The sequence below is a fragment of the Melospiza georgiana genome, chromosome 23, assembly GCF_028018845.1.
Source record: "Melospiza georgiana isolate bMelGeo1 chromosome 23, bMelGeo1.pri, whole genome shotgun sequence".
Lineage (NCBI taxonomy): Eukaryota > Metazoa > Chordata > Aves > Passeriformes > Passerellidae > Melospiza > Melospiza georgiana.
The window spans coordinates 9,015,186-9,028,571 of NC_080452.1; the positions used below are offsets into that span (position 1 = coordinate 9,015,186).

Sequence of the window (13,386 nt, forward strand, 5' to 3'; positions counted from 1 at the left end):
GTTCAAGCAAGAGAACAGAGAGAGCTCACTCTGGTGCTGCACTGGGAGGGTGCCCAGCACAGACCCACTGCCCTGTGCCCTGTGCCAGGCAGCAGGAGCCCGGGAGGGACCAGCAGCCAAGGAAGGATCTGCACCGTGGGCAGCAGCAGCAGGGCTGAGGCAGGGAGAGGCTGCTCCGTGCGGCTCAGCTGATTGAGATGCTGCCCGGGGAGGGAGAACGGGCCATGTGCAGCATTTCCTGGCGCTGCAGCTGGGGAGCTCCAGCGCTGGCTGCGGCGCGGGGGGCGGGCGGACGTCAATGGCAAATCAAGCGAGTGCTTTGAATGGGACTAATGCGGCCACAGCTGTGCCGGGGCTCGGCCGTGCCTGCGGGGCCTGGGCGCGCTCTGGCGGCGGCTCCCGGCGCTCCTCGGCGGGGCTGGCTGATCATCGTCACCCTCGGGTGCTTGGCTCGGTGCTTTGGGGGAGCCCACCCCTCTGGAGTCACCTTGCCTCCAGCCCAGCGTGTCCCTGCCCTCCTGGGATGAGCTCTCAGAGGCATGCTGGGCACAAAGGGCTGAGTGCATGGCTGAAACCATCCTGGGCACAAAGGGATGAGTGCATGGCTGAAACCATCCTGGGCACAAAGGGCTGAGTGCATGGCTGAAACCATCCTGGGCACAGAGGGATGAGTACATGGCTGAAACCATCCTGGGCACAAAGGGCTGAGTGCATGGCTGAAACCATCCTGGAGCATGCTGGGCACAAAGGGATGAGTGCATGGCTGAAACCATCCTGGGCACAAAGGGCTGAGTACATGGCTGAAACCATCCTGGGCACAAAGGGCTGAGTGCATGGCTGAAACCATCCTGGGCACAAAGGGCTGAGTGCATGGCTGAAACCATCCTGGGCACAAAGGGCTGAGTGCATGGCTGAAACCATCCTGGAGCAAATCAGGTGTCTCATGCAGAAGGTAAATGGTGGGATTGGCACTGAGGCAGGAACCCCCAGAGCAGGAGCTGACCCCGTTAGCCCACTCAATGCACGCTGTGTTGGGCAGCGTAGAGGGAGTGATGGGGGGCACAGCACAGCCCCAGCTGACTGGGTTCCTTTGTGGTGTTTGCTCCTTCCAGTGCCAGGATTTGATGTCCCAGACGTCGTCTCCCCTGAGCCAGAACGACTCGTGCACGGGCAGATCTGCTGATCTGCTGCTGCCCTCCGGGGACACTGCCAAGAGGCAGCACGACCGTGGCACTGAGCTTGCTCCCTACTCCAGAGCTGAGCGCTACAAAGCACAGGTTAGTGGGTGCTGCTGTGTGTCCTGGGGGCCTCTGCACAGGCTCCCCCATCTCTGGAGCCAGGGAGAAATGAGGATGATGCAGGGAGGGAGCTGGTCAGCTCAGCTTCCCTCAGGCATTAGTGCCAGCAGCTTCTTTATGCCTCAGTTTCACCTCAAAAATCCATGGCTCACACTTCCATCAGCACTGGCACCTTAACCCCACGTGCTGCCTCCACCCAGCTCCAGGGGCATTTGGCCATTGCAACCTCAATCCCCTCAGCTCAAAGAACCCCCCTGAGAGCTGTTCCAACCCATTTTGGCTTCACATCCATGCTCGTTGCCCTGCAGGAGGACCGCCGGGAGTCCAGGCTCACCCTGCGCCCGCCCAGCCTGGCAGCCCCCTATGCCCCTGTTCAGAACTGGCAGCACCAGCCCGAGAAGCTCATCTTCGAGTCCTGCGGGTACGAGGCCAACGTAAGTGGTTTTTGCTTTGTGGGGTGGTGAGGATGAGGAGCTCTGGGCTCTCAGGGCGCTGCCATTGCCTTGGGAGTGGCAGGATTTAACATCTCTCCCTCCCTCACACAGTACTTGGGCTCCATGTTGATCAAAGACCTCCGAGGGACAGAGTCTACCCAGGACGCCTGTGCCAAGATGAGGGTAGGGAGACCCTGGGGCTGGGGCCTTCACTTGCAGCCTGTGGGGGATGATGTGGGCTGGGGGGAGGACCTCAGTGGTTCCCCAAACCCTGTCCACCAAACAGGCAGTGCCACTGTTTCTGGTGAACTGCCCCCTTTCCAGCATTGTTCCCAGTAGCCAGAGGGTCTGGGAGGGTGGGGAAGTGGTGGCAGGGTTCTCTTTAGGTCCTTGTCTCTTCCACCTCTGTTTTCTTCCTCCTGTTCCCAGATCCCCAGATTTCTCTACAGGCCTGGGAGTCTCTGGGGTGGGGGTAAAGAGGGAGCATCCATTCAGAGTTGGTCACTTGAATATTCTTGTTTCTGAAGAAATCCACGGAGCATATGAAGAAGATCCCAACCATAATCCTGTCCATCACATACAAAGGGGTGAAGTTCATCGATGCCTCCAACAAGGTGAGCTGCAGATGCCTCAAAGTCGGTGTCTGGAGGGACACAGCCTGCAATCCCACCTACCTGGGGGCTGCAGGTCACTTTTTGTGGCTCCAGAAGCCACAGCAAGTCCTGGGGAGCTTCTGGGGCTGGGGGAGAATACCAAGGTGGTGATGATCACCTGAGTGCCAAAGGCTTGGCAGGCTGGCTGCTTGTGGACCACGTTGCCATTTCTTCCTGCCATGGGAGGGAGCTGGGACTGGTTTGGCTGGGAGACCCCCCTTCCCTGTCCCCAGGACACCCTCCACAGCCACTGTTTGCAGGGTGTATTTGCCATCCCCAGAAGGGTGACAGGTGCTTGTGGTTGACCCCGGCAGAATGTCATTGCTGAGCACGAGATCCGGAACATCTCCTGTGCTGCCCAGGACCCTGAGGATCTCTGCACATTTGCCTACATCACCAAGGACCTGCAGACCAGCCATCACTACTGCCATGTCTTCAGCACTGTGGATGTGGTGAGTGCATTGCCCTGTCACGTCTCCTTCACAGGTCCTTCACAGCCCATTTGTTTCATCCCTCAGCATTATTGGCTGGTCACAGACTGCTCCTTTCCAGGGTTCTTTCACCCATTTTTACCATAAAGTAGTCTTGGTTCCAAATGCCTGTCCTTTGGACCTCTGTGGACAAAGAGAATATTTGTCTGGTTTCATTACTGCTGTCTCCAGCACTGAATAAAGCAGGGCAGGAGCTTTCCCTCCTGGGGAATGTGCCGTGCACAAACCCCTAACATGCTCTCAATTATGTTCAGCATAATGGGCTGATTTAACAACTCAGAGAAGGTAGAAGTGTGATTTGCTTTTATACTTGGGCAGAATCAAAATTGCACAAGACTTTTGGGCTGTTTTTCTTTATGCTGCTGAACTGAAGTGCTGGTGGGGCTTTACAGGTGGGCAGGGGACCTGGGGCAGGCAGCATGGTCAGGCTCTCCTCATGTCTGGAGCTCAGTGGCTTTGCCAGGGACACAGCAGGATGTGACCTGCTGATGGGGAGGTCTGTGACCCCATAGCAGCTTCTGAGCACAAGGAGGACTTTGTACAGGGCGATCTGACAGCTTTGTGTTCTCTGTGTTCTCTCCAAGAACCTGACGTACGAGATCATCCTCACGTTGGGGCAGGCATTCGAGGTCGCCTACCAGCTCGCCCTGCAAGCCCAGAGAGCAAAGCCTCTGGGTGCTGGAGCAGGAGAAATGATTGAAACAAAATCTTCCAAACCGGTGCCTAAACCACGAGCAGGCATGAGGAAATCCACGGTATGTGGAGCGACCTGCTGGGCTGAGCTGGGGGTTCTGGTGGGCACCACACCCCTACACCTGCCCTGGGTGGTGGGGGGAGGCCAGACAGGGTCCGGGTGCCTGTCCTGCTGCTGGCACTGCAGGTCTGTGTCTGTGTCACGTCTGCTGTGGGGCTGGGGCTTCTCCTGGTAGCAGGAGGGCAGGCAGAGGTGGAAATAGCCCAGGTGGGATGGGGCTTTAGTGCCCTGCTGGGTCCAGCACAAGCTTCCATGTGCAAACCCTGCAGTGAGATACATAGGTGAGCTGCAGTATGGGATTCCCCATAGCCAAAACCAGCTAAGACTGGAGCTGCTGAGGAGCAGGGACTGCTGCACAAGCCACCGCCTTCCTTTAATGTCTCCTTTTGTCTGTGTTCTGCTTGCTCCCCCCGCTCAGGTGCCGCTCCCTCCCGACACCCGCTGTTGTTACTGTCACACCTGTACAACTCACCGCCCCTCCTACCTGCCGCTGCAGTCTGTTAGTCCTGGAGCGAAGGTCTTTACCCTTCTTCCTGCCATCCTCCATTCCAAACCGCCCCGGGCTGCCTCCCCACTCCCTCTATCCTGCTGTGCCCCCGTGTCCTGCCTCGCTGTTGTTCATCCCCACGCTCGTTCTGGCCCATGTCAGGGGTTTGGATGAACCCTGGGGATCTGCTGCTCCCTCCCGCCCCTGCTGATGCAGTGTGGCAGCTCTCAGCTAACCCCGCTGCTCCTGCTGGGGTGGTAGCTTCCCCGTGGCACCCTGATTGAGCAGGACAAGAGGAAAGAGCTGTGCTGGGTCAGGAGGGTGAATCACGTGGGAGCTCACCTGCCAGGAGCTGTCTCCCTCTGTCCCATTTCTGTAGCGCTCCGTTTTTCATGCTTGTTTGAGATGAGCAAAGCTGTCGCTGATGGTGACAGGGACTCACGGCCTAATGCAGGGAGTCATCTTGGGGTGCTGGGTTGAGACTGACGTGGCCAGACACGTTTTAGCTGTGAAGGGCTCAAATGCCTCCCCAGCAGGAGCTGCTTCCTTGCACACGTGCACATTCTTGGGACGGGCAGTAGGCAGGCAGGCACTCTGTGCTTTGAGTCCCTGCTCATTCTGTCCCAGAAGCACAGGTGTCCTAAGATGCCCTTTCTCTCCTTATTTTCTAGCTGGATCCTCCTGAAGTGGACCAAGACTCCCAGTCTCATGCCAGTGTCTCCTGGGTCGTGGACCCCAAGCAGGACTCCAAGCGGACCCTCAGCACTAAGTATGAGACCACTATCTTCTAAAGCAAGCGCCCGCCCCGTCTAACCGTGCCTTTGCGATCTGATCTGTCTGCTCTTCTAAACTCCCTCTTCCTCCAGCTGCTCGCCCTGAGCCCGCCTAGGCACCACGTCCGAGGCAGCAGCACTTAGGAGACTGTAGACTTACCCGGCTTTTGTACCTGCTGAACACTGTGAATCTCCTTTCTCGGAAACAAGGGTAACGCTGTAGCTGCCCGCCAGGCGGGAGGAGCAGAGAGGGCAGGCTGGCAGGCGGAGATGTGGATCCAGGAAAGCCGCCCACCGTTTTCACGTCTTCCCCCCTCGCTCGGGCACTGTGAATCCCTGGGGCAATGTGATACTCCCCAGGCCTTTTTTTTTTTTTTTTTTTCTATCTCACCTTGTCTTTGGACTGATGGAGACCTCTTGTCTCTCCGGTGCACACACTCCCTCCTCCTAGATCCTCCTCTTGCCGGCTGAGCCACGGCTGTGTACCGTTCAGTGAACTCCCCTCTCCTTCCTGCCACTCGAACCGACACTAACCACTGTGATGCTCTCTGCAAATAACACACGGGCACTTCCATTTCCTCACGGCCACCCTTGCCCACAGTCTCCTTCCTCAAAGCCCAGTGCAGAACTTGCTCTGGGTGGTGGGGGGGAGCGTTGGTTTGGGCCGGGTGTGATCGTTCCCACTGTGAGCTCTGTCCCCTCGGATATGAGGGGGGGTTTGGTGGCATGCATTTCAGTCCTTTGTAGGTTTTTCTTTCCCTCATAGTCCTTGTGTTTACACTCACCAGACTTCTCGTGGGAGCTGGGTGTAGTTCTCATGTGGCAGCCTGTGGTTAGGCTTCCAAAGGCACGGGTTGTTGTTAGCCCCAGGCTGGGGAGGGGAGGTGTCAGCTGGGCACCACAAGCAGCATCACAGGGAGAGGTCAGGGAGCAGCCCTGGGTTATTTGCCCCTGGTTTTAGGGCCCAGTAGCAGCTTGCCTGAGTTTTGCTGTGGCTTTGGAGCTGCTGCTTCAGATCTTCCATTTCCCCTCACCTGCAATGAAATCTGATGTTTTAAAAGTCCTTATTTTAGCTCTTTCTCAGGAATGAGTTTGATCTCCCAAGTCATTTATGACTTAATGGCAAACTGACCTCAGACTGAGGGCTCAGCCAGTGGGAAACCAGTAAGAGGACTAAAAGTAAAAATGTTGTCTTCAAGCAAAAAAAAACCAAAAGAAAGCTCAATCTAGTTCATACATTTCATATGCTATAGAGTCCCCCGACACAGAGTCAGCACTGCCCAGGGATGCAGTGCCACCCTGCCAGCCCAGGCCTTGTGGACAGCAGAACACTGCTGTGCCTGAGGTGCTCCAGAAGGTTGGGTTTGGGTTCCATCAGCACTTTTCCAAGCTCTAAGAGTGCCATGAAGGTTTCTGTGTCCCTTAAGAGAAACTCACTCCCTGGTGTGGGTGGCAGAACGGTTTCTGTGTGTAGGTGTTCAGCACAGAGCTGCCACACGTCCCCCCAGTGTCAGAAGCTCTGAGCCCTTCACCTCCCCCTGCTCTCAGCTATTAGGGCAGGTCCCTGCACACCCCTAAATCCGGGTCAGGAGAGCGTGTGCCTTTCTTAGGGTGACCAAACCCAGCAGGGATCACAGGCAGCCCTTCCCGAACCAAACCACTGCCGCTCTGTGTCCGTACCCTGACGGATTTTGTGTCCCACCTCCGGGCCGTTCGCCCGGCCTTTCCCAGCACGTGTCTTTGTGTGACTCGGGCATTCATTCCATTATCTTCCTTTCTGTTTGCCTCTGCGAAGCTGAGCTCCGGGCAGCCGTCTCCTACCACGGGATGTAGTGCTGGGGCAGAGACCTGGGACGCAGTGGCCTCCTGACACGAAGATCATCTCCCTGTGGCACGGGTGGGTGCGTGGCTGCTCGGTGAGGGCTGCCAGAGCACAGGGGGGCAGGGAGCCAGCCTCCGCCGAGGAAAGCTGCTCATCTCCATTCCTAGCAAAGGAAAGCTCCACACTCGGAGGCCGAGAGCGATGTCGCCTTTCCTAGTTTGAGACAAAACGTCTTTCAACTCGTTTCTTTTTTTAACAAAGAGACTCAGAGCAAATCCGGTTCACGGTTTCAATGTAGCGCTGCAGCCTTTTGGTGAGGAAAAAAAAAAGGAAACCAACAGATTTTTATTTGCTGAGAATCCTGCAATCCGGCGAGGAGCACAATAGAAAGTCTTAGCTGGGGCGTGGTGTGCACATTTCTGATGGTACTTACTCTGCTTCAGCTCTGGGTGAACAGGAGAGAACGCCAAATTCCCGGAGATCGCTTCCTCCTGTGTGAGAACCTGGCAGGGTAAGTCTGCATCCTGTTCTCCGAGCCACTCCACGCTTTTGTAGCAAATGGAAGGAACTTGAGGAAAAGAATCTGCGAAGGAACCTTCACCCCAGAGCAGCTGTGGCCAATATCCCCGATGGTACAAAGCTTCCTTATCCCCCGAACTGTCGTGTTGCAATACTTGACATTTCTATGGCAAGGACCCCATTTCTTCCCATTTCCGCACTGAATTCCTGGGGACAACTCCCTGCTCCAGCCTCTGTGCACCTGTCTTGTTTTTAAATGCAGTTAATGCCCTGAAGGGTTGGGGTTTTTTTAAGTATATTCAATTGTGATTTAGCACTTTTTTGATACTAGCTCATTATTTAATTAGTGCAACCGTTTCAGAAGATGAACAAATAAGGAGTTAAATTTTGGGCATTACACTGAAACAGTCCATCCCCAAGGACAAACCACATCAGCCTGAGGGTGGCTTGGCCCCGTCCGAGCCCAGTGTCCCCAAAGACACCACCTCAAAGGTGTTGTGTGCTTGCTTTTATTCTGAATTCCAGAGCGTTTCACAGTGGTTTGGGCTGTGACTGACGTGTTTTCAGACTGTTCCCCTCTGGGGAGAATGTTAAAATGGTTGTGATTTGAATTCTTGAGATGCAGAACGCAGCGCAGTGCGTCTGTCGCGATCTCGCCAGGCCCTGTCAGGGCTGTGGGACCTGCTGCTGCACGAGAACACTGTGCCCAGTAATTCCTGTTTAACTCCACTTGCTGCTGTATTGTCAGGATTTCCTTTAGTCTCTCTCACCGGTGAGGCTGGGAGGGAAGTGAATCATAATCACAAGGGCACAGACCTGTAAAGGATTGGGAAGGGGGAGTGGAGATTTTGGGTTGAATCAATGAATTTAAGAAACCTAACATTCCTTGTTATGCACATGTTGCAATTCATACTGGTGTAAGTGTAAATATTTGGTGTGTTGGCAACAAGTCTTTGGTGAGATTGCAAATTGAACCTCTGCTTGGGAGGAGGGACACCTTTCCTTGCTGACACGTGAGCTTTTTTGGAGGTTGGCTTGGAGGTAACGTGGTGATGAAGACTCCAATCTTCAGGCACTGGGCTCGGTGACCCTGGTGGTCCATTCCAGCCCCACGTGTAAACCTGTGGTTGTCTTTAGTGATCCATTCTTTAGCCAGACACTCCCTTTCTCACCTTTCTCACAGACAGAGCAGTTGTTTGGGCAGTTCAGTGTGGTGGGGTGACCCTGGGCTGTGCCAGTCCTTGGCTCCTGGCCATCCTCACCCACCCACTGTTCAGTATTCGGGCTCGTCCTCCCTGCAGGGTTTTGTGCTATCTGGAGGAAACTGCCCCAAATTTCTGGTGCTGAACATGACCTTGCATCCAACTGCATCTGCTGTATTACCTGCCCGGGAGGAGTTGGGGCTCCTCTGTTCCTCTCTTTAAAGACAGATTGTGTTTCACAGACTTTGGTTTGTGGGCTGAGCCCTCACTCACGGCTGGCAAACAGTTGCCAAGTTTTGTCTTTCCTTTTATAGGAGGGGATGATTTTTTTTTTCAAATTGAAGATGCTTTATCCTTTTTTTATTTTGTGTTTACAAATGAAAAAAAAAAAAAAAAACAGCGCTAACCTTAGCTGTTCAACTGACTTTAAACTTGCTTTGGGATTGTTCTTTTTTAGAAGAAATTATGCAACTTTTTTGGGGTACACGCCTGTCCCCCCTCCCAGGGAGAAGTTGCAGCACCTTCCAGGCTGTACCTGCAGTGAGGTCTGTACCTTCAGGAGGCTGCTGAGACACAGAGCAGATGCCAAAAAGCCCCAGACTCGTCCCGTTCTGTGTGCAGCTGAGGTGGAGCCAATGCTTTAATGCTCCTTCCACCCACCTCAGAAGTTTCCAGCAGCAGCAGCAGCATTTCCCTGGCTCTGCTCAGACCCTGCTTTGGAGCTGGCACAGCGCTCACAACGCTGCCGTGTTGCAAAGGTCTCCCTTTTAGATCTCTCATTGAAATTACCTTAAATTTGGTTTCCCAAAAGAAAAGTACCTGTGCTGTTCTCGCTAAGTCAACCCAGCTCAGACATTTTTCTTGCCCACAGAAGAATAACCTGGGATTCCCTGACAGGGCAGAGACAGTCGAGTTCAGTTTGCAATGTGGACATTTTTGCTAATTGTGATGTATGGCAGTGGGGCTGATTTGTAATACAAATGTTATTTAATCTGTCTGTATTTTGATACTTGAATTTCCTTTTATTTCCTGTATATACAATTGTTAATCTGTTCAAATTTGTCTGAATTTTAAACATCTTGTGGTACCAAACATAACCAATCTGTGCAACAACATAGACTGACCTCACTACAACAAGGCGAGATTGTAAATATTCCTGGGCTTCCAGCAGTCGTTTTGTTGTTTTCATAATTGTACAACTTAGAACAGACCGAATTAATAAACAACCTTAGACACACGTGTGTGCTCTTGTGTGTGGCCCCAGTGTTGTGCCCGAGTCCTGCTGGGGGTCTGTGTCAAAGCAGGGCAGTTCTCACCCTGCAGGGGGGTTTGGGAGCTTTGCTTGAAGCTGCTTTTTCTGCAGGCAGTCGTAATGACCCAAACACTGAATATTATTATTTTGAGTCTAATTCATGCATAAAATCATATCCAAATGTTGTTAAAGGCAGCACGAGGGTCTGCAGCCATTGTGGCTGTATTCTACATGTGATGGAGGTTTAGAAAAGCTCATTTTTACCCCCACTAAGGTACATCTGCAAGGACTGTGTTCCTGGGGGCTGTCATGTACTGGGGATAGCCACTGAAATCTTTTTTTGCAGCACAGCAGCGAGTGGTTCCTGTGACACCAGTACCCATTTGGGCAGCCATGGTTCAGAACATTTACCCAGCAAAGACCTGGGGCTTGCCAGGAACTAGGACATTTGAGTACGTCAAATTAGAGCAAGAAATCCAGACATTTAAATACAGGTTAAAGTTCAGATTTTCGTGTCGAGTAAAATCTGACTGATGTGAAATGCTAAATACACCGGGGATTGCTAAATTTATGCCGTATGTTCCATTTCTAATAACAAGGCAAGTCAGGTTTTCAGGCTGACATGGAATACACTGAGCTGGTTTAATGGTTTGAAGCACCATGAGGTTTTATCCCTCACAGCCCTGGCTGGGACTGACACCTCAGCAGAGGTTACAGGCCCCAGGCAGAATCTGTGAGTTTTTAACTGAGTTTAAAAGGCCTGATCTGCTCTGCAGTTCAGTGAGCTCCACAGCCCCTTGCCTTCCCCACCAAGCAGTGACAGGTTTCTGAGGAAAAAAGGCTGCTACTTTTTCTAGTTGAGAGGTTTATTCAGATCCTGATGTGCTGAGGGTCATCTCCTGCTGGCCTCAGTGGAGTTGTTGGATGAATTTTTACAAGCTCAGGCAAGATCTGAGAAACTGGAGGAGAATGGATTCCACCCCTGCCTGGGACGTGGAGAATGTGATCAGAAATAATTCAGCTTGCAGCTGGGAGAAGTTCCTTCCTGAGAGTGCCCAAACTCTTGCCTGTGTCGATTGCACTTCCAAACCCACACCAAACTTCCAGCAGCTCCTCCTGAATGGAACCAAGGCCCTTTGGGAAATCTTTTTGAGAATATTGTCCATGGAGGAAAATTAAAAGGCTGAGGAGGGAATGAATCCACTGCCCTGTAGGGAGGAAAACTTTTTTTGCTTATTCCAGGAGCTGTCTTATTTTCTTGGTACTTCTTCAGTCAGACCCAAACCCAACTCCATCCCCATTCTCACACATTTTTTTGCTAGGAGACAGAGAAAAGCCAAGCCTGAATATAGTGATACGTATTTATATCTATATTTATATTTTATATATTTATATTTTTATATATTTATATTTATATTTTGTATGTTTATATTTATATACGCACAGACCTGTGTGGAGAAGCCGACCCCTGGCAGTCCAGAGTCGCTCTAATGACAATTTCACGCACATTGGTCAGTGTGGAAATGTCACCAGTGACTGCCCATAGCTGGCTCCAGGAGAGAACTGGCTGCAGAAAAACAAGATAAAAGTAAGGGAAGGAACGCGAACCACAGCCTCGAGAGGAACAGGGGGTTAAATCCATTTACCGAGCAGTTTTTGAGTGAAAATGTGCAGGTTTGTGTACAGACAAATCACCGCTGTGGCTGTGAGCGGACCCGGCTCCCTCCCTGCCCGCGATCCCCGGCGCGGGGCTGACCCCTAGTGCCGGCCGGGAGCGGCGCCTCGCCGAGCGGACGGGGCACGGAGAGAACGGACAGCGGGCACGGAGAGAACGGACAGCGGGCACGGAGCGAACGGACAGCGGGCACGGAGAGAACGGACAGCGGGCACGGAGAGAACGGACGGGGCACGGAGCGAACGGACAGCGGGCACGGAGAGAACGGACAAACACCGGGCACGGAGCGAACGGACAGCGGGCACGGAGGGAATGAACAGCGGGCACGGAGGGAATGAACACCGGGCACGGAGCGAGTGAACAGCGGGCACGGAGCGAAAGAACAGCGGGCACTGCCCCAGCCCCGGGGTCCCGCGCCCACCACCCCCAAAGCCGCCTTCGGGCCGGGCGGGCCGGGACTCCCCTGCTCCGCCAATGGGCCGCGCCAGGCGCTGTGTTGAGGCGGTGCGGCGGGGCGCTCCCATTACGGGCGGAGGAGGGGGAGCGAAGGGGGGCCCGGTGTGAGGCGTGGCGCGGCGCCGCGCGGAGAGGCGGCTGCGGCGGCGGGACCCGGGGGCAGCCCGGGCTCTGGCATCGCATCCCGGCCCTGCCACCGCATCCCGGCCCTGCCATCCCGGGGCTCGGCTGAAGGGGCGGCCCCGGAGCTGTCGGGGAGCGGCAGCGGGAGCTGCAGGGAGCGCTGCCGGCCGTGCAGCCGCCGCAGCATCCTTCCTGCTCCCTCGTTCCCGCAGCATCCTTCCTGCTCCCTCGTTCCCGCAGCATCCTTCCTCCTCCCTCGTTCCTCTGAGTTTGTCCCTTGTCCTTTCCGGTGGCTTGACTCCGGTCACCTGCTGTAACCTCTCCCGCACTTCTCTGGGATTGGGGTTAAACCTTCCGAAGGGCAAACCCACAAACGCTGGGATGATGCTCCTTGTGTGCCAATAAACAATTTGCTTTTTTTCTCCCTCCCAGCATTTTTTCCCCACTCTTATTTCCTCAGCATTCATGACATCCATGACAGAGGCATTACAGAGCCCTCGGGGCCACAGGGCAGGGACAGGGAATTTCCCTTAGTGCTCCTTGTGCATTTTTGTGCAGTGCCAGACCCAGCTCCTGCCCGTTTCTGATCCTTAGCTTCGTGTGAGGAAGCTGAGGATGGGGAAATAGCATTTATGGAGAGTAGATCAGCACAGCTCCTGAGGGCACTGCACTTTGCTCTTGTCTCTGTTTCAGAGCAGGGCCCATTGCTTCCATCCCATAAATCCTGATCCCAGAGGAGGCAATTGTATTTAAATATATATGCATTTCCCCTGCATTAATTTCCTTTCCCATGTGACTGGTGACATGAAGGATTGCAATAGAAGAATGTATTTTTAATGCATTTCCTGCCGATTTCTGCAAGGCAATCTAATTCCTGAGTGGGTTTAACTTCCCACAAAGGCAGAGGACCTCAGGAGCACTGGTAATTGGTCTGGGTGGGTTCTTTTAATCTACTGTTATAATGTGCTCCATCCATCTCTCTGATTAGATTAATCTAATTTATATTTTAGCCGAGCCATCTAGCTGAAATCCCAACGGAGGAAATTGGGATTTTGAGTCTTTCTCAGGGTGAGCACTTGGAGTGTTAGGCAGCAAACTCCATAGGGAGATTTCCGATTTGCCCTTTTATCTCGTCAGAAATTTGTAACCCTGGTGATCCCATTGAAAAAGGACCATTTGGGCTGTGAATCTGCCTCATCACTGAGGAGAGCCCACACAGGTCTCCTCTGCCCTGCTTGAAGCAAGTTCCCTAAGGAATTAAGCCCAGCCTGGTGCAGAGGGCTCAGCTTTCCAAGAAGGCTCCCATTTTCCTGGCAGGAGCAGAGGGAGCTCCGTGGCTGGGCCTTCCTCACCTGTGGAATGGCCACACTTTTGCAGAGGGAGCTCCGTGGCTGGGCCTTCCTCACCCGTGGAACGGCCACACTTTTGCAGCCCCACCGTCACGGCC

General features: G+C 53.7%; 1 protein-coding gene across 4 annotated transcripts in view; it reads left to right on the plus strand.

Annotated features, from left to right (window-relative positions):
• The window catches only part of ANKS1A (ankyrin repeat and sterile alpha motif domain containing 1A), a 73,988-nt gene extending 64,318 nt beyond the window's left edge, over positions 1 to 9,670 (plus strand). For 2 of the 4 annotated variants that reach the window (XM_058039806.1, XM_058039809.1), the window contains 7 exons: positions 1,113 to 1,277; positions 1,607 to 1,732; positions 1,844 to 1,915; positions 2,260 to 2,346; positions 2,700 to 2,837; positions 3,461 to 3,631; positions 4,789 to 9,670. In XM_058039806.1, coding sequence (XP_057895789.1) covers positions 1,113 to 1,277; positions 1,607 to 1,732; positions 1,844 to 1,915; positions 2,260 to 2,346; positions 2,700 to 2,837; positions 3,461 to 3,631; positions 4,789 to 4,908 — 879 coding nt within the window. In that variant the 3' untranslated portion in view covers positions 4,909 to 9,670. The remainder of the gene's footprint in view (positions 1 to 1,112; positions 1,278 to 1,606; positions 1,733 to 1,843; positions 1,916 to 2,259; positions 2,347 to 2,699; positions 2,838 to 3,460; positions 3,632 to 4,788) is intronic. The other 2 variants (XM_058039807.1, XM_058039808.1) reach the window with 2 other exon arrangements.
• The last annotated feature ends 3,716 nt before the right edge of the window (positions 9,671 to 13,386 follow it).